Source organism: Trichosurus vulpecula, chromosome 8 (assembly GCF_011100635.1).
Source record: "Trichosurus vulpecula isolate mTriVul1 chromosome 8, mTriVul1.pri, whole genome shotgun sequence".
Classification (NCBI taxonomy): Eukaryota; Metazoa; Chordata; class Mammalia; order Diprotodontia; family Phalangeridae; genus Trichosurus; species Trichosurus vulpecula.
The window spans coordinates 254,991,280-255,009,772 of NC_050580.1; the positions used below are offsets into that span (position 1 = coordinate 254,991,280).

The 18,493-nt window shown below is 39.3% G+C and overlaps 1 protein-coding gene across 1 annotated transcript in view; it reads right to left on the reverse strand.

The window, feature by feature from the left end:
* Positions 1 to 693: 693 nt before the first annotated feature.
* The window catches only part of UBR7 (ubiquitin protein ligase E3 component n-recognin 7), a 37,691-nt gene continuing 19,891 nt past the window's right edge, over positions 694 to 18,493 (reverse strand). Inside the window, exons 9-11 of the mRNA XM_036735544.1 lie at positions 17,371 to 17,533; positions 14,963 to 15,024; positions 694 to 2,884 (exon numbers count right to left, since the gene is read on the reverse strand). Of these exons, the coding sequence (XP_036591439.1) occupies positions 2,792 to 2,884; positions 14,963 to 15,024; positions 17,371 to 17,533 (318 nt within the window). The 3' untranslated portion in view covers positions 694 to 2,791. The remainder of the gene's footprint in view (positions 2,885 to 14,962; positions 15,025 to 17,370; positions 17,534 to 18,493) is intronic.

Here is an 18,493-nt window from a genome sequence, read left to right on the forward strand (position 1 = left end):
GAGAGTGTGAGAGAGGAAAAGAAGAATTGAAGTTGGAACTCAAAGCCCGGCTCGTGAGTCACTCTACCTCTGGGTGCTGTCTATCTGTAGAACAGGCAGTACATCCCCCCCTCAGTCGACAAACATTTATCAGTCAGGCACAAGGCTGGAAACAAAATCTAGAAGCCCCTGCCTCTAAGAAGTGAACATTGCACTGGGGGAGACACATACACATCTAAAGATCTACCAAAGGTCTTCTGTTGTGAGTGGCACTTGAGCCGAGGGTTAGATAACGAAGTGCATTCCAAGCATGTGTCAGTGCCTTTGCAAAGGCCTGGAGCCAGGATGCCACATAGGAGGAAAGCAGCCATTTTGGTAGACTGAAGAGTGCATGAAGGGGAGTAACGCCTAAGACCCGACAGGGAGGTTGGAGCCAGGTTATGAAAGGCTGAACAGATAGTTCTGGATGGCGCCAAAGTTTGTCTGCACAGGGAAGCGATGTGGATAGACTGGCGCATTAGGAATATTATGTTAGGAGTTCTGGAGGGATGGCCTCAAGAGGAAAGACTTACCTCAGCAATGATTCTTTTGAGAAAAACACTTGATAACCCTTGAAAGCACCAGACTGATGTGAACGACCACTCCTGCAACAGAGGCTTAGCTGCATGGTTTTTAGAAACAAAAAATTCATTTGAAGAAGATATAATACGCACATCTGTTCTGAATGTTTTATTTAAATTTTTACAGAATCTTGATTGAAATGAAGTACGTAGTTACAATTCCAGTAACAATTTCTACAAAAATGCACATAGAATACCAGAATTTATTGTTTTTAAAGCAACTAGTATCATATTCCTGTCTTGCATAAAACATGCGCTGAGCACATTTGCATCTTGACCAAAATTAGTCTCTAGGAGGAGAGGTGACCCAGTAAAGTCATCAGAAAAGAAGCTGTGAACAGGTACAAAAGAAGGTTTTTGGTTAATGTTAAACAAGGAACAGTGCCTTCAGCACAGTGGAGATTTGTTCTGTTGACAACCAGTCTCAGATCCAGTAGGTCTTGTCCCTGCCAGGTGAGTAAGTTACTTTGGGGCATTGGGTCAGAAACAACTGGCAGGACTATGGCTTATCTAGACTTTGTATTCCCAACCCCTACCACAGAATCCACACACCTTAGTTACTTTTATAATAAATTTTTATTGAACGAAAGAGGCAAGCTTTTAGGCCACACGGAGATACAGCTTTAGCCTACAGGTTAAAAAAAAAAAAGTCAGAGTAGTAGAAAGAGCACAGAATTTGGAGTCAGAAGACCTGAGTTCAAACCTCAGTTCTGCTGTTTACTTATGACCTGTGACCATGTAACAAGTCTCTTGGCTTCTCTGGCCTTATTTCCTTATCAGTAAAATGAAAGGCTTAGATTTAAGATAAAAAGGTCTCTTCCAACTCTAAATTCTTTGATCTTATTACCTGCAAAATAAAAGTACCCAGGCCTACAAGTCTGTCCTAGCCACAAGCATCAGTCCCCTGGCCCTCCTAACTAGTCCTGATAATGCCAGGTGTGGTCACCTGAGGAGCCTTAGCTCTGATCAGACTGTGGCATGGCCTCCTGCAGAATCCTCACTCTTGCAAGGAATGCGAAGTGTCACACGGCTGTGCAGTGAGCCCTCCTGAGGTTCAGAAAGCACAAGGATCTTCCAGCCAAGGATCACTGTCACAGATAGGAGAACCACTAGAAAAGCAAAGTTTAATTTATTCTAGGCCCAATAACTGACTTAACTCTTAAGATACTAGTCATGAGTGGGCACGCCAAAACTGAGTTCCTACTGAACCTATGTGGCCTCTATGTGAGCATACATTTTGTCATCAGGGCCTAAGAGGCCCGATGCAGATAATGTGTCCTAAAGCACATCCATCATCTATTTCCAGGAAGAATTTGATTCACATAGAGGGAGGCACTGATTCAAGGCTACATACTTCTCAATGAATGCTCTTGCTCCACAAAAACTAGGGGAGGTGGGAAGCTGTCAAGAGAACTCTCTACTAATTGACATGGCTTCCCACGGAGCTTCACATTTTACAAATGTAGGAGGCTCGACCAGCTTCCAAAGGAGATGCCATCACAGTCGAAAGGGAACTGGGTGTCGATTTTTCTTTACATTAAAAAAAAAAATCATCCATGAGCACAAAATCTTTTTTCTATCCATTTTCAGTCTGTCCCCTTCCATATGGGGCACATGCTGCCCTGGTCACAAAGCTCACTCCTAGTAGGATAGTCTGCCATAGATATGTTTGCTTCAGCACAGGTTTGGAGAGAACATAATTTGCTGGGACCCTGCATTTCTAAAACATGACAATATCAAAGTAGGTCAGTTTTCAACGCAGGCTCATAAGTATCCCTGATAATATCAAAAATCCAAAGCACTTTGTAAACAACCACCAAAATTTAACGGGGTTAATACCCGGCTTATAGTACTAGGCAGCAGAAAAGGGCCTATTATCCTGGCAACCTTTTCTTAAAACCAAATCAAACTCCCTAAAACCTAAAACCAACTGACACCGGGGTTGGGGAATGGGAGTCAACAAACCAGAGTTACATTGAACTGAGTTCACAACGAGGGTCACTGGTAGTGAAATTAGAATATGCATTCTGGTCACTAAAGTAGTGGCATGTAGTAACAGCAGGAGGCTGGATAAGTCCTCTTGGAAAGGAGCATCGTGAAAAGGGGACCAAACAGTTAGAAACGTGCCTCCTTTATTCATCAAACAGCAGCATTCCCATTTGGCCTGAAATAAAAAGCTCATGTGTGCCATTTTAGCTGCAGTAATACTGCATCCCATCTAGCCGCCTTCTCTTTCTTGACTGAAATTCTTCAAAGAATTGCTGAATGTCCTCCCTCTTAACGACCTGTGGGTGAACAATAAGATAAGCAGTAATTAGGAGAAAATAAAACAGTCACAAAAAAGCAAAGGGGAAAAACATACTCTCAAGGTTTATCCCCTTCCCCAAAAGAGGCTTTTCAAAATCCCTCCTGCAGTCATTAAAATTCCAGCCTTCCCACACCGCTACCCCTGAATTCTTAAGCAGAACCAAAACGATGAAGCTTGGGAGACTGCTATCAGCTGGTAAAGTACGCACCAGCATCTGTGGCCTTGCCACACATATGACGGAAAAAGCCTGAAGTCAGAACTTGAAATAAGTAACTTTTCTGAATCTCATTTTCCTTATTAAAGGCAATGAGGTGGAAGCAGGACAGAATGCTGGACTTGAAGGCAGGCAGGCCTCAATTCAAATCCTGACTCAGACACCTGCCAGCAGTGTGCCCCTTCAGCCTCAGTTTCCTGATCTGTAAAATGAATACAACAGTACCCACTTCATAGGGTTGTCGTGAGGATCAAACTGAGACAGCATGTGTACAGCTCTTTGTAAACCTTAAAGTGTTATAGACGTGTTATTTACAGGTAAAGAAGCAGGATCAGAGAGGATCAGCACCCAGGATCACAAAGCTGGTGAAATTCTGAGGTGGGGTCCAAACCCAAATCTCCTGCTTTTCTACAACACCAGGACACCATCATAAGTGCTACAGGAATGGAGAGAAGAGAGCAGGATTGACAGTATCCACTTCACAAAGAGCTACCTCAGCAGCAGCTGCTCTTACCATCCCTGCCGGGCCTTGCTCTGGGCCCAGTGTCGTGGACTAGGGGCATAAATGCCTCCTGGGCAGCTGACCCAGGTTCACTTCCCTAGGAATGTACCAATGTTGAGATATGTAGCCCTTGAAGCACCTGCTGCTGTTCAAGTTAGGACAACCCAGGAGCCTTTAGCCCCAAGCAAATCATGCACCTAGTAGCAGACACGGCCAATGGGGGAAATTTCCCCACAGGGAAATTGCTATTCCTAGAGCAATGCTTAATTTTAACCAATACCACTGAAGACCCACTACGTGGGGTTAGCCATGTGCCTGGCAAGGGCTGGGACCACCTGTTGAACTTCTTATGAGTGGAGACAATAAGGGCCACACTCTATGGCCTCTCACTTACCAAAGTCCTACAATATTATCAATACCATAAGTTGTATTTTTTCACTTTGCAAAATACCGATATTTCAGTATCAAAATGGCCAGCATAAAATGTTCACTGGGGAGGCTGCCTTCTGGTGATGAATTTTTAGGCCATCACAGCCTATGAAAAAAAAGTAACTCAAAACATCTCTCAATTCCATGTGGGCCTCTTCCACTTAAAAAAAAACAAGTATGGGAGTGATCAACACGAGGAATTAATATCCTTCCAAACGTTCAGGACATTCTTATTTCTTATAGTTATAATTATATGTCTAAGCATGTTCTTGGTAGACTGAATCCCTGATATTTTAGGTACCTTGTAGTGATTTTGAATGGAATTTCTTTTCTGTTATTTGCTCTTGCTACAGAAAGATGACAATTTTGTGTACTTATTTTGTATCACATTACTTTTTGAAACTAATAATTTTCTCAAATAATTTCTTTGCTGATCTTCTAGGGTTTGTAAGTAAACCATCTTATCATCTGCAAATAGGGGTGATTCTGCTTCCTCTGCCAACTTTATTTAATTTCTTTCTCTTGTTTTATTGCTACTACAAGCATTTCTAGCATTATGAAAAATAATACTGGGGAGGATCAGATATCCTTGCTTTACCCATATGTTTCCCAGGAAAGCTTGTTTTCCCCGTTGCAAGTAATGCCAACTCTACAATTTGTTTTTTTAAATGATTAAAATGTTCCTTCAAAGACTATGCTTTCTAGGAAAAAAAAAGTTGTATTTTGCCAAAAGTCTTTTCTGTATCTATTGACATAATTATGTTATTTGAGATGGGTTTTGCTTTTATTCCAATTAATTATGTTATATTCCTAATGCTAAACTATCTTTACATACTTAGTTTAAATCCAACTCCATCATAGCAAATTACGCTCCTACAGGAATTCCTTTATGATCTATTCAATTTCATTTGCTCAGATTAGGTTAAGATCTCAATTTAAAGTTCTGGAAATTTAGGTGTTGTATTGTCTGTGTAATTTTTCATTTCTTATAAAGTTCTCTATTTTGCTAGCATAAAATTCTAATAGATTCCATTAATGCATTTTATTTCTCGATTGTGATATCACCTTGTTCATTTTTAATTACTGATTTTTCCTTTCTCTTTTTGTGACCAGGCTTGTTACAGGTTTGTCTATTTTTACTTGGAGAAGAACTTTTCATTTGAAAAGAGCTGCTGAGGAAACTGGAAAGCAACTTAGCAGAAATTAGGTTTAGATTAACAGCTTAACCCATATGCCACCATAAGCTCAAAATGGAGAGATAATCTAAATATTTTAAAAGTTACACCATAAAAACATTGGAGGAGAACAAGATCAGCAACTTTTCAAAGATGGCTACAGTAGAGGTCTTAACAACGGTTAGAGGCAATCACAAAAGGCAAAAGATAATTTCTATCACATAAATGACTGTGATAAACAGGGAAGCAGATGACTGGGAAAAATCTGCATCAAACATATCTGATCAGGCATTCCCAGTGATCAAGTGGTCCCGATCAATGGCAAAAAGAACATTAAGAAACAATATTCAAAACAAGATCTACAAACTCTTAATTACACAAATGCAAATTAAACCCCCCCCACCAAAGGATTCAGATTCTATTTCTTGTTTTTCTCCCGCTCACTTATTCCTACTGATTTCTTTCCTCATCCTTCCCTTTACAATGTATGACTTCTTGTTCAACTCTCTCCAACTTTTATCTTCCCAGGGTTCCAACCCTCTTCTCCCGTCAGTGAAAGTTAGTACAACCCCTTCTTACTAAAATGTCCATCTCCTGAATTGTCCAAACCATCCCAGCACTGTTGCTTACTTATTTCAGTTATTCCCGCCTCCATGGGATCACTCTGAGAAGCTGCCACATACTTTCTTGTCTGCTGTCTATAACCAAACTCCCTCTTCTCCTTCTGTAATCTTCCTCACAACGTTGTGCCCTTGGTGTCCTACCATATAAAAGGCAGGCGGAACATACAAAGTCTCTTATCCACCCTTTCTCACAAGTCCTTCCTGGTCACTACTTAGTCTCCCGACCCTTTTCTCTACTTGCTTTATACCATCTTCACATACAAAGGTTCCTCTATATTATCTGATCATCTACATTGGTTTATTAAGGAAAGCATAAGGTTTTTTCCCCTAAATTAACTCCTTCCACCTACTATCCTGAATGATCCTATTATGTTGTTTAATCCTAAAATTGATTCTTTAGTTCACTAGTGCTCCCTGTGCCTTTTGTCACCAAGATACTGAAAAAATTTTTTTTTCGTACTGAAAATCAAACTGACATTCCCACTCACATATTCATGACCTTGTTCAGTCAGTCCAGACCACGTGAAAATGAACATTTCATTCTTAGTCTTTCATTATTATCTGAAAGTATTTAACTTTCTCCTGCCAGGTCAATTTGTACTTAATGACCTGCTTACCTCTTGAGTTCTTTTGAAGGAATGATTCAAATTTTTCCCTCTTACTGAATGTTCATTTAATTTCTTGGATGTTTAGGCTCTGCCATGCAGGCCATGTTATTTTGGAGGGGACAATCCACTCCCCCCCTTGGTCTACAGGAATATCAAATTTAATTTTTTTCCCCTTTGATTTCTTGTAACCACAGGGCAATTTTGTGTTCTTCTGTTAATTCTCCTTGAAATCTGATATTTTTCCTTGCTACATATAACATTTGTTTTTTGAGAGTTTAGTTCTGAAATCTGACCACAAGATTTCTAGGTGAATTAAATCTGGGGATTTTCTTGATCTGTACTTAGCAATCTGCTCCCACTATCTCTGAACAATTTTTCTATATGATTTCAAGAAATATGGTATTCTTTTTTAGTACTGCATTTCTGGTCTTTCCTCTCCTCCAAAATCATCTCCCCAGGTTCCACACTCTTCCACAAACACTCCCTTTTCTTCTCCATAAACCTTGGGGGCTAGTCTGATGGAACTATAAAATCAAATTCCTTTAAGTGCTATAGCTATGAGAGTTATGGAGAGGAGGTGAAGTCCTTTCCCAGAATGGGAATACCCACCACAAGGCCCAAACCTGCCCTGGAAGTGGTGCCACCCCAGGGAGGAATTCACTAAAGTTAATTGCAAAAGTTGCCTAAAACCGATACAGCCTGAAGTGTATGCAGGGTCAGCAGATGCTATGGAAATTAGGAAAAAAGGGGCTTCTAGTGCCAAAAGCTCTGGGCTGTGGAGGAGGTCTTAAATTTTCCAGTAAGAATTGCTATAGCAGATTCTTTCATTTTTCTTCCTTCTACTGATGCTGAACTTTCTGCATTTTAGTGTTTTCACCTATTATTTGGTGTGGTGAGGGGAGAGCTGCTGCTAGGATATCTGTACACTTGCCCATCTTCCCAAGGCATCGATTCTTACACTTCTTACATTTCAAGATAAAAACAGAAAAGAGGATTTTACACACACACAATATTAGTTTGCCTTTTTAGAAAAAGTCAAGTTTAACAAATTAAGTCTTTATGTCCTCATCTGCACTTCTTTTGGTTTCCTTCCATGCATTTAAAAATGTTTTATTGAAGCTCTTTTTTCCCATGACTCTAACTACCTATTATTCCACCTCCCAACTAGATTGTCCTCCTCTGTAACAAATGTACAGTCAAGCAAAACAAGACCAACAAGTGCGCCTGAGAGAGGCCTGACTGCGCGTCTCTTTCTGTCCCTCTACTTCTCTGCCAACGGGTGGAAAGTAACTTTAATCACAAACCTTTTTTTTTTTTTGTGGCAGGGCAATCAGGGTTAAGTGACTTGCCCAAGGTCACACAGCTAGTACATGTGTTGCGTGTGTGAGGTCCTCCTGACTCCAGGGCCGGTGCTCCACTCACTGCACCACCTAGCTGCCCCACAAATCTCTGAAGTTATGACCGGCTGTTTGGTCAGAGTTCTGAGGTCTTTCAAAACTTTCTCCTTTCTTACTATGAACGTAACCATTGTGTAAATTGTTCTACTGACCCTCATTTCACTTTGTATCAGCTCGTACATTTTTCCGTATTTCTCTGAAACCATCATATTCACCATTATTTCTGGTGCTACAAAATCTCTAACATCAATATGCTAAGGGGCAGCTAGGTGGTGCAGTGAGGAGAGCACCGGCCCTGGAGGCAAGAGGACCTGAGTTCAAATCCAGCCCCGGACACTTGACCCACTAGCTGTGTGACCTTGGGTAAGTCACTTAACTCCAATTGCCCTGCCTCCCCCCTCCCAAAAAAAACCCAAAACATTAATATGCTACAATATGTTTAGCCATTCCCCAGTTAAAATCACCAGTTCTCTGCTATAATAAAAATAAAAAAAGTGTTCCTCAATATTGTTCCGGGTATGGATCCCCGCCCCCCTCCCGGCCCCCACCCCCATCCTTGACCTCTTTTGGGAATGTGCTAAATGGTGGCCACCCCAGGTCAAAGGGCATGTACAAGGTTAGTGACTTAGGGGGTACAGTTCTAAACTGCTTTCCAGACTGGTTTGAACAATTACTTCACAGTTCTATTAACAGTGCATTCAGAGAGGATTCTGGGAATATGGTGGAGTAAGTGAGAAAATTCCAAGCTCTCAAGATTTTCCCCCACAAAAGAGGTGAAACAGCACCTCAGGGGGAATATCAAGCAGTAAAAATAATTAAGAGTAGGGGTCTTCCTGGGACAATCAAGAGATGATCTGAAGGAAAGTCCTAGGATGAAGTTTGGTGCCTGTGAAGAGTAAACACCTCCAGGCTAGGTCCTAGGTCACCAACATGGGGCAAGCCCTGGGGTTAGCTAACTTGGGAGGCTGTCCTGGCCCCCAGGACAGTGCGGGGAGTTGGCTGTCTGAGGGAACCTCTGCTGACAAGGAACACCAGACTCAGCTGTGCTGCAGAAGCAGTGGGACAGGGACCCTTCTGGCTGTGGCCACTCACAGGAGGGTGGGGGTCTTGGTTTCAGTTCCAGGCCAGGGAGAACTTTGAAGGAGGATCTGAGGCCAGAGGCATCATCCCTCATACCACAGGCCTACAGGTGATTATAAAAACTAAACTACAAATTTAAAAATGGACATCTAATGAACTGTCAGACTTTCAGGACTTTGTTAAAAAAAATAAATAAAACCCTGAACCTAATACAAAATTTGAATACAAGAGCCAAGAGAAATATAAGGTATATACCAAACTAATTAGAAGGGATGTTCAATGAGGACAGGGTGTTTACCTTTATGTATGTAAAATGTAAAACATGTGTCTGAGATTGTCATCAGTAATTGAGTAGTTCTTAAGAAAGACTGGGGTAGGCCAGAGGATAAGACTTTAAAAAGTTAAACTGTTTAGGAACAGCTAAAAGGAGTAATTATATTATACAAATGATGAGGGAAGAGGCTGGTAGTTCTGGAACCTACTTCCAGCAGAAATAGATTCAAGAGGGAACAATACATATAGAAGAGTATAAAAATCTTCTAAATTCAGAAAAAAAATGCTAAGGGGATAGGGAGAGGATAAGAGAGGGATATCTAGAGGAGGGGGTGAAGGCATAGGTTAAGGGGGGGTAGAGAAGGTGTTTAGATTACTGGGAATGGGAGGACAAGGGAGGGATCCTTGGAGGGGGGTAGGTTAAGTAACAGGAGGGCAAGGGAGCGGGTAGAAGTAAAGTAGAGAAGTTAGGAGGAATAGGAAATAAGACATATGCACAATATAAAAACAAAGATCAGAAGTAGAATTTGTTAAGGAACGTAAATGTCTATACAGGGATGCATGTATGTGTATGTATGTATACGTGCACCTATACATCTATATCTATAAATATATCCACACTTAATTGTGGGCTGGGGCGGGGGGGGGGGGGTAGGGGAAAGAAGGAGGAAAAAGAACAAAGTCAAAAATGCACAGCAGAGAACAAAAGAAAACTAACAAGGAAAGCAAAGCCAAGGGGCCAGCTCTCCACACAACATGGAGCAAGTATTATATACGCCTTCTTGAAATGGAAATATATTGCTATGTATTTTGAATCCTCTCATGTTCTGCTATGCAAGACATGCTTTTTTCCCCTTTTCTGATTTTTGTATTTAAGTCTTAGTAATTAAAAAAACCCACCTCCCCCCAAAACACAACCCAGTGCATTCGATTTGTATGCCTGCCTCTACACAACCCCTGCAAGAATTACAATTTTCTTTTTTTGTCATTTTTGCCAATCTAATGGGTGTGAGAGGGAACCTCAGTTATTTTCATTTCAATTTTTCTTAATCATCTGGAGCACTTTTTTCACATGGTTGTTCAGAACTTACATTTCCTCATTTGAGAATAAGCCCTTATTTACTGGCAAATAGCTCTTGTGTAATATTTGAATCAATTCTCTATATATCTTGGATGTTAAGACTTATCAGATAAAATTTCTATGAAGATTTTTCTTAGTTAATAGCTTTCCTTCTGATTCTAATGCCATTTATTTTGTTTGAGCAGAAGATTTCCAAGGTGTTGAAAGGATGTCAGAAAGTGATGTAAAAAGACGGGCGGCCCACATGCTCTCCTGATGTCCAGAGCTTCCTCTAAGTCCACTTCTCAATCCTGGGGTAAAGGTATATATCCCTTTACCTAGTGACACCACCATTCAACACATAGCCAAAGGAGGTCAAGGACAGAGGGAGAAGGGCCCATACCTCCAATAATACTCATAGAGGCACTTCTTCATATAACAAAGAACTGGGTTTACGAGATAACATAGATAAGGGTTATACATGATCTTTACTACTAAATGAAGTAACCAAATAGATAAGTATTCTCAAAACAGTATTAAATTTTAGCCTTCCTCATAGCCTTGAGATCGAGGATTATATTCTCCTTCTGCACTACATAAGCATTCAGAAAGTAGAAGAGCCTTGAACTTTGTGTCCTTTTTCTATTTCATACTGGATAACAGAACTTACTATTCTTTGCCCCCAAGCCCAGCCCTCCTTCAGAACTTCCCTTTTTTCCTACAGAAGGCAGCTTTGGGGTCATCTCCAACTCCTTGATTTCTCTCACATCCACTCTGCATCCCCAGTGAGCTGGGATTCATTGATTCTACCTCTCCGGTAGTTCTGCGATCCACCGCCATCTCTCTGTTCACCACTCTGGTTCTGAATTTATTACCTCTTGTTTGGACTACAGCAATAGCCTACTAACTGGTCTCTTTGCCCCTACCTCCCAATTCATTCTCCACACAGCTAGCAATATGATATTCCTAAATTTGACCACATCACCCCCTTGCTCAGTAAATGTTGGTTATGTTGAGAATCAAATAAAAACTCTTCTAGCAAATTTAAAGCCCATCATAATCTGATTCTAACCTTCTATTAAAAAGCCAAAAAAAGAAGGGAGAAGCAATTAAGTAAGAAATTAGCAGCCATGATACCAAACATCATAAACTTTTGGAATCAGAAGAATGGAGTTCCAAAAGATAGAACTCTGAAGCTGGTGGGGGCATTATCAAACTTGACCTCAAAAGCCCCTAAAAGCATAGAATGCCCTGTGTCTGGGTATGTGGGTATCTGAATATGAAATAGGCACGTGAACCCTAATGCTTCAAGAAGGCACAGGGTATGTCTACTTTATGCACAGCGAATAGCCACTGGAATTGCAACAGACCAGATATGCTAATGATGCATTTAATCCACTTCAGCTATTGGGAGACTGAGGTACCACAGTTACTACAGAATATTATAACCTGTGCCAGAGTGTGCATACAAGCAGCAGAACAGCTACAACTGTATCTTAGAAGTCACCCTATATGACTTGGCCTGACAACAGCATACATAAAAATAGCATCGCAGAGTGAGAGTTGTATAGAAGTCACTGTACAATATGGACAGCAAGCTTTCTCTAGTGAGACAAAGGGTAGCACACTAGGAAAGCTGCATTAAGTTTAAAAGACAGGAACATGACACCAAAAGGGCAAATAGAGTAAAACGCTGATGAATCAGTACGACTTTGATTCAGCTCTGATGACATGAAGGCTCAGCTGTTTAAATTACTTGCGGACGGCCCACTCTGTTCAACAGTGCCATATTTTGTAGCTTCCTAAATTAGAGTACCTAGACCACGTTCTCATGGTTTCTAATTTTTAAAATGTGAGGGGGCCTCTATCTCTGGCCTTGATGTTAACTGAAAAATCATGCCAGTACCTTGAGCAAATGCAGTTGTCGATAATAAAAGGTTTACAAAGCATTTTTCATCCATTACCTAACTGAATACATACAACCAACCTATGAGACAGTAACAAATATTTTTATGCCCACTTTACTGGTGAAGAAATTAAGACTTGGAGAAATATAAACTGTCTTTGGCAAGGCTAGGACTTCAACCTAGGTTTTCTGATTCTAAATCTTTCTACTACACTAAGTCACCTCCTCCATAGTAAGTCATGCATGTCTCCTGAAGAATAGCTTTTTCTTTTCCTTTTTTTTTTGGTGGGGGGAAGGCAGGGCAATTGGGGTTAAGTAGCTTGCCCAAGGGCACACAGCTAGTAAGTGTGTCAAGTGTCTGAGGAAGAATGGCTTTTTCAACTGAAAATGAAATAATGCATTAAAGGCTAGCTATACATAGTAAAAAAAAAAAACACACCAAAACAAACAAACAAAAAAAAACACCAAAAGAAAGCCCAAACCCCCAGCAACTACAATGTAAGATATGCCACAATAATTCTGTGACATTTCTGAGCAGTCTTATAATGTTAATGAAATAGATCTCTCTTAGTAATGCTTGCCAACTTCTAACCCGGCAGGTACTAGGGAATTATGTGACCCAGAGAAGTCTAAAATAAAATGCTGACTTTACATATGATAATGCTTGAAAGAAGGTTCTTCCTTCAGAATCTAAGAAGAAAATAACAGCCAGCGATGGAAGAGAGTAGGTACGTGTGGTTAATTATGTCAGTAATGAAGAAATGACTAAAAAGGCTATGAAAGAAACAGGTCAAGATACCTTTCTGGATGGTTAAAAAAAACAAACAAACAAACAACCCACAGGTAGAAACTTACTTTGGTCTTTGATTCAATAAACAGTATTTTAGAAAGGCAGTCATATTACACCACCCAGGAAATGATGTGTCTGCCATCCTTTGCCTCTTTATGAGGAAGAGATCAATGTAAATGATTGCCAAACAAGGTGATATCAGAAAGTTTTTCAAAACAAGTAATAAATACACAGTCTTCTTTTCAGAAGACAAGTACTACAGTTAGGCCCCATTCAGCATTATATCCCAACACCATACACTTAGAGCACTGAGAACAAATATGGATCAATCGAGAGATTATCTGTAAGGAACTCTGAAAACTTTAAAGTGCTATATAAACATAAACTCTTAGGATGATGAAAACAAATCGATTAATCATAAAAAGTTAAATATGTTCTACGTATGGTGTTCAAGAAGACAGGGGTGCCTGTTAAATAATTCAGAAAATTTTCATTAAAAAAAGCTAATCCTGAATCTTCATGTTTAGTACAATGTCTGGCAGGAAGTAAGCATTTAATAAATGCATCTGGAGGATATGCAAAGAAACTCAGCCCACTCTCACCTTTGTGCTTCTCTCCTAGGGAAACTGCTCTAGGGTTTCTTAACTCAAGGTTTGTGAACTTGAAATAATTTGCTTCCTTTGTAATTCCATGTATTTTATGTCAGTTTAAATACAGTATCCTGAGATGGGGTCCAGAGGTTTCACCAGGCCCCCAAAGGGGTCCATGATAAAAAAAATGGTTAAGAACCTCTAAGGAAAATTCCTAATATATGATCCCTAAAGCCTCCTACTGACTTAAGGAGGGTATTTTGGAAGCCTTGTACAAGTATCCAGTTTCATGCAAAATGATTAAATTCTAATGCTTAATAATTTTTCTACAAGTGATTACAATGATGTCCAAATGACACTTGTGACTATAATTTCTAAAAATGTACACCATAACCTAAAACAAATCAAAATCAAGATTGCTTTAAAAATTACAAACTTTATAACTACTCTTGTAGCTAAAAGATTAAAAACAGTACTTAGCATACTGCCTGACACATAGCAGATCCTTAATACATACTTACTGATTGACTGATTGGACCTGGAGAGAAAAAAAAGAGGGGAGGGGGTTGGGTATGCCCCAGAGTTTTAGACATCTTGTTAGTTTCAGCGTTATTATTAGGAACACACAGACTTTGTTCCCCAAGCATTTCATCTCAAGTAATATACGGGGTAATCAGAATAGGGTAGATGAACATAATGTGAGCTGTCAAAGGTCAATGGGAAGCCCCATTGGGTCAGAAGAAATCTAAAATATCAGGCCTCATGGTGAGCTGAGGAGCTACAACACAATTAAATTGCTAACAAGATGACAGAGTAATCTGCTCCCCATACCTCAGACTGGGCACATGCTAAACAGTGTCAATATTATGAAAATAAACAACAAGAAGATAGAACTTCCTAGAGTTTTTGCTGAGTGGTAATTTTGGAAGAGAGAAGGAATAATGAATGGCTGGAGGCATCATACGTCAGGGAAGAAGGAGCAATGTGCCCAGTGACGAAATTCTGCATTTGCAGGAAAAGGGAGAATTTTAGCTATTTTACATAATGTCAGGCTATTTCCCGTAGTTCTCAGTCAAGAATCTGGGGATACTTAGAAAAACCTAGGTTTCTCCTGTGTCATTTCTGACTCTGGAAAGGCAAAAATTGCAGGTAGGGCTAAGAATAATAGTGTCAAGTCTTTAAATATCTACTAAGGCAAATGGGATAAGACTTTATAAGAAAATTACTTTATAAACTAGTTTTTAATAAAATGTTCCCTTTCTACTTGATTCACCCTGAATTCTATCACCGCAGAACACATCTGATTTCAACTTGCAAAACTAATGGCACAACTGATCATTTAAATTGTCAAAGAAAATTAACCATTTTTAAGGAATTCAAAGCAATTTTAAAAACTGATTCATCTTACCGTTCCTTCATCAGCAAATCTCCTAAGATAGTCTTTAAGTTCAGTCTTTAAATCATTATATTCTAGAATAGGAAAAAAAAACCCACATATTCAGGTTAACTTCAGTGAAGATGCATCTATTATAAAATACAACTTTTCTGTCACTGAATAGCTTTTGCTATTAGCATTTTTAAACCAGAAATATTTCTCTTAGATGAAACCTAGAAGTTTATTCTATATATTATCTTAAATTCTTCTGAACTCCCTTCAACTTCATCTCAGGAATCCCAGTCCTAAAAAAGCAGAGATTTAACTCCAAATATAATTAGCTGAGAAACTAAAGGCTTTTTTGGTTTCTCCATAAATTTAATCTTTGGGAAAATCCAGATAAGTCATGTTCAATCTCTAAATCCACACTACTATACCCATGATAAAACATTTCAAAGAATATATCTACTGAAAACTTTGGACTCTACTATGTACTTAGTTGCTGGTAGAAAAAAGAATGCATCATAAAGAGGCAATTATCCTATCTGTCTTAGGGGATCATAAAACCTGGTGGGAAAATTAAACTCCCAACAATTTACATTAATGGACACACACAAACACATAATGGTTCACAGCACTCATAATACATATTTAGGTGAGTGTACGGGGGGGGGGGGAAGAAAATTTTAGAGGAAGAAAACTTTAGGTTGATAATGTTACAGTTAAAGGTTCCTTCCCCAATTGATAAATGGTCAAAGGATATGAACAGGCAGTTTTCAGATGAAAAAATTAAAGCTATCTATAGTCATATGAAAAAATGCTCTAAATCACTACAGATTAGAGAAATGCAAATTAAAACAATCCCGAGGTGCCACATCACACCTATCAGATTGGCTAACAAAACAGGAAAATGATAATGTTGGGGGAGACTGTATCAGTAATTAAGATGAGACTGTTTTACTGATTTCTCTTTTAGTGCTTATTTAATCAAGTGCCCTTGAAGAGACTGGCCTTTGTTTCTTTGATTGGACCAGGAGTCTTTGATGACCTCCTTGCCTCAAGGGAAAGCCTGGTTTGCATGGGTTTGAGTCACATATTTGGGACACCCTTTGACCCTGAACAGGTTGGCGTTTCCTTGGGGCTCTCACTCATCGGCAGAGTGTCGGTGTAGAGGAGCCCCCTAGCTTTGAAGAAACCCAGATGTTTGGTTTGGGGGCTCTCATTCACTGAAGAGTGGCGTGTGACTCTAGACAAGCTGTTGTGACTGCTCCCCAGCTTTGCTAACCAAGATATTGGTTTGTATTTGGTCTGTTTATGATGTATGTTTGTAATTTGTTTTTATTTGCTCTGAAGTTCAGGGTGCTGGCTTTTCCTCCTGAACTAAGTGAATGAGATTTGTATGTTGGATTAAAGTGGGACTGTTAACCCCTTAAAGTTACTTTCCTTAGTAAAGCAGATCAAAAGAACCTGTGCTAACAGCTCTTGTTGCTAGTCTTGTTGGGTCTTACACCCTACAACAGCTGCTAGCCAAATTGTTGCTACAGAGATGGGGGAAAACTAAAGCACTAATGCATTGTTGGTAGAGTTGTAAACTGATCCAAACATTCTGGAGAGCAATTTGAAACTATGCCCAAACGGCTATAAAAAACTGTGCATACCCTTTGATCCAGCAATACTACGTCTGTATCCCAAAGAGATCATAAAAATGGGAAAAGGACCCACATGTACAAAAAATATTTATAGCAGCTCTTTTTGTGATGGCCAAGAACTGGAAATTGAGGGGATGCCCATCAATTGGGGAATGGCTGAACAAGCTGTGATATATCTATGTGACGGAATACTATTGTTCCATAAGAAATGATGAGCAGGGAAGACTTCAGAAAAACCTGGAAAGACTTGCATGAACTGATGCTGAGTGAAGTGAGCAGAACCAGAACACTGTACGCAGTGACAGCAATATTGTACAACGATCAATTGTGAATGACTTAGCTATTCTTGGCAATACAATAATCCAACACAATTCCAAAAGATGTATGATGAAAAATGCTATCCCCTCCAGGGAAAGAACTGATGGAATATGAATGCAAAAGAAACCATACTTTTCACTTTTCTTTTCCTTTTGTCTGTGTTTTCTTCTACAGCATAGCCAACAATACGTGATGCACAAATGCACATGCATAATCGATATCAAATTGCTTGACTTCTCAAGGAGTGGGGAAGGGAAGGAGGGAGGGAATTTGGAACTAAAAATTGATAAAAACAAATATCAAAAAAATTTTTTTACATGTAACCAAGAGAAAAAATTGAAAAAACATGTCTTTTTGATGACTGGTATTAAAGCTAAAATGACATCTACTATATTGGTCTCTGTACAGGTCAATTTATATAATGAAATACGCTTTATAAATATTTCAAAATTCCACATTTGAGATAATATTTACCACAGATAAGTTCCACTTGCTGGACTCTATTCATGCTGTTAAGTGTATCCATTAAAGGGTCTCTCCTATCTGTTCCCTGGTCACTTTTGCCTTTGTTCTCATAAGCCAGGACTGTGTCATATTCATCTGTCAGGAACAAGACTTCTAGATCTGCATACATTTTCTTTAAAGATAAAATAAAATTATCATTAGAATTTACTACCCTCAGGAGTAGAACCAGGAGATTAATATACAGGACTACAGACATATGGTATCTATAAGGACTAACTTTGATAGACTTGACTCCTCTCATCAATGCAAGGTTTAAAGAGAGCCCCAAAAGACTCATGATGGAAAAAGCTATGCACATCCAGAGAAAGAATTATGGAGTCTGAATGCAGATGGAGGAAAACTATTTGCTCTCTCTTTTTTTCCTTCTTTTTTGGTTTCGTTTCTCCGTTCTCATGATTCATTCCATTGGTTATGATTCTTCTTTACAACTGGACTATTATGTAAATAAGTTCAATGTGAAGGTAAATATAGAACCTACACTGGATTATATGCTGTCTTGGGGGGGGAGAGGGGAGGGAGAGAAATTTTGGAACCCCAAAACCTATGGAACTGAACGTTGTAAACTAAAAATAAAAATAATTAAAAAAAAAAAAGAATTACTACTTTCAAAGCTCGATCTTGTGAAAAATTCATGAATTATCATTTAATGAGTAGAGTTTTAATCAATGAGAAATTGGGGGTACCTGGTAAGAAATCTAAAAACCTACAGTGAGGGGCAAATATTTTATTTTCTTACTGTGTAGATCACAAGAAACCACAAAAGCGATCTGAAGAATATAAAAAAGCACAAGACCCACCAGCAGCCATAAGAGTTTTTAGCATAACCAAGGTGTTCTACGACATCAGTCGTTCTTACTAAATTACCAAATACCTCAGCATTAGTACAAGTCATCTGCTAAGAGGTCAGAGGAATTTGGGCAAAAAGAATAGATTATTTTCAAATTGTCTAAGTTAAAAACCCATGTTCTAAACCAAAATTCACAGGAGAACAAGAGTCAAAGACGAAAATATTACACGGTTTTAAATTCCTGCTATGACTATATTCTTGATATCAACTTCAAAATGTGCCTTT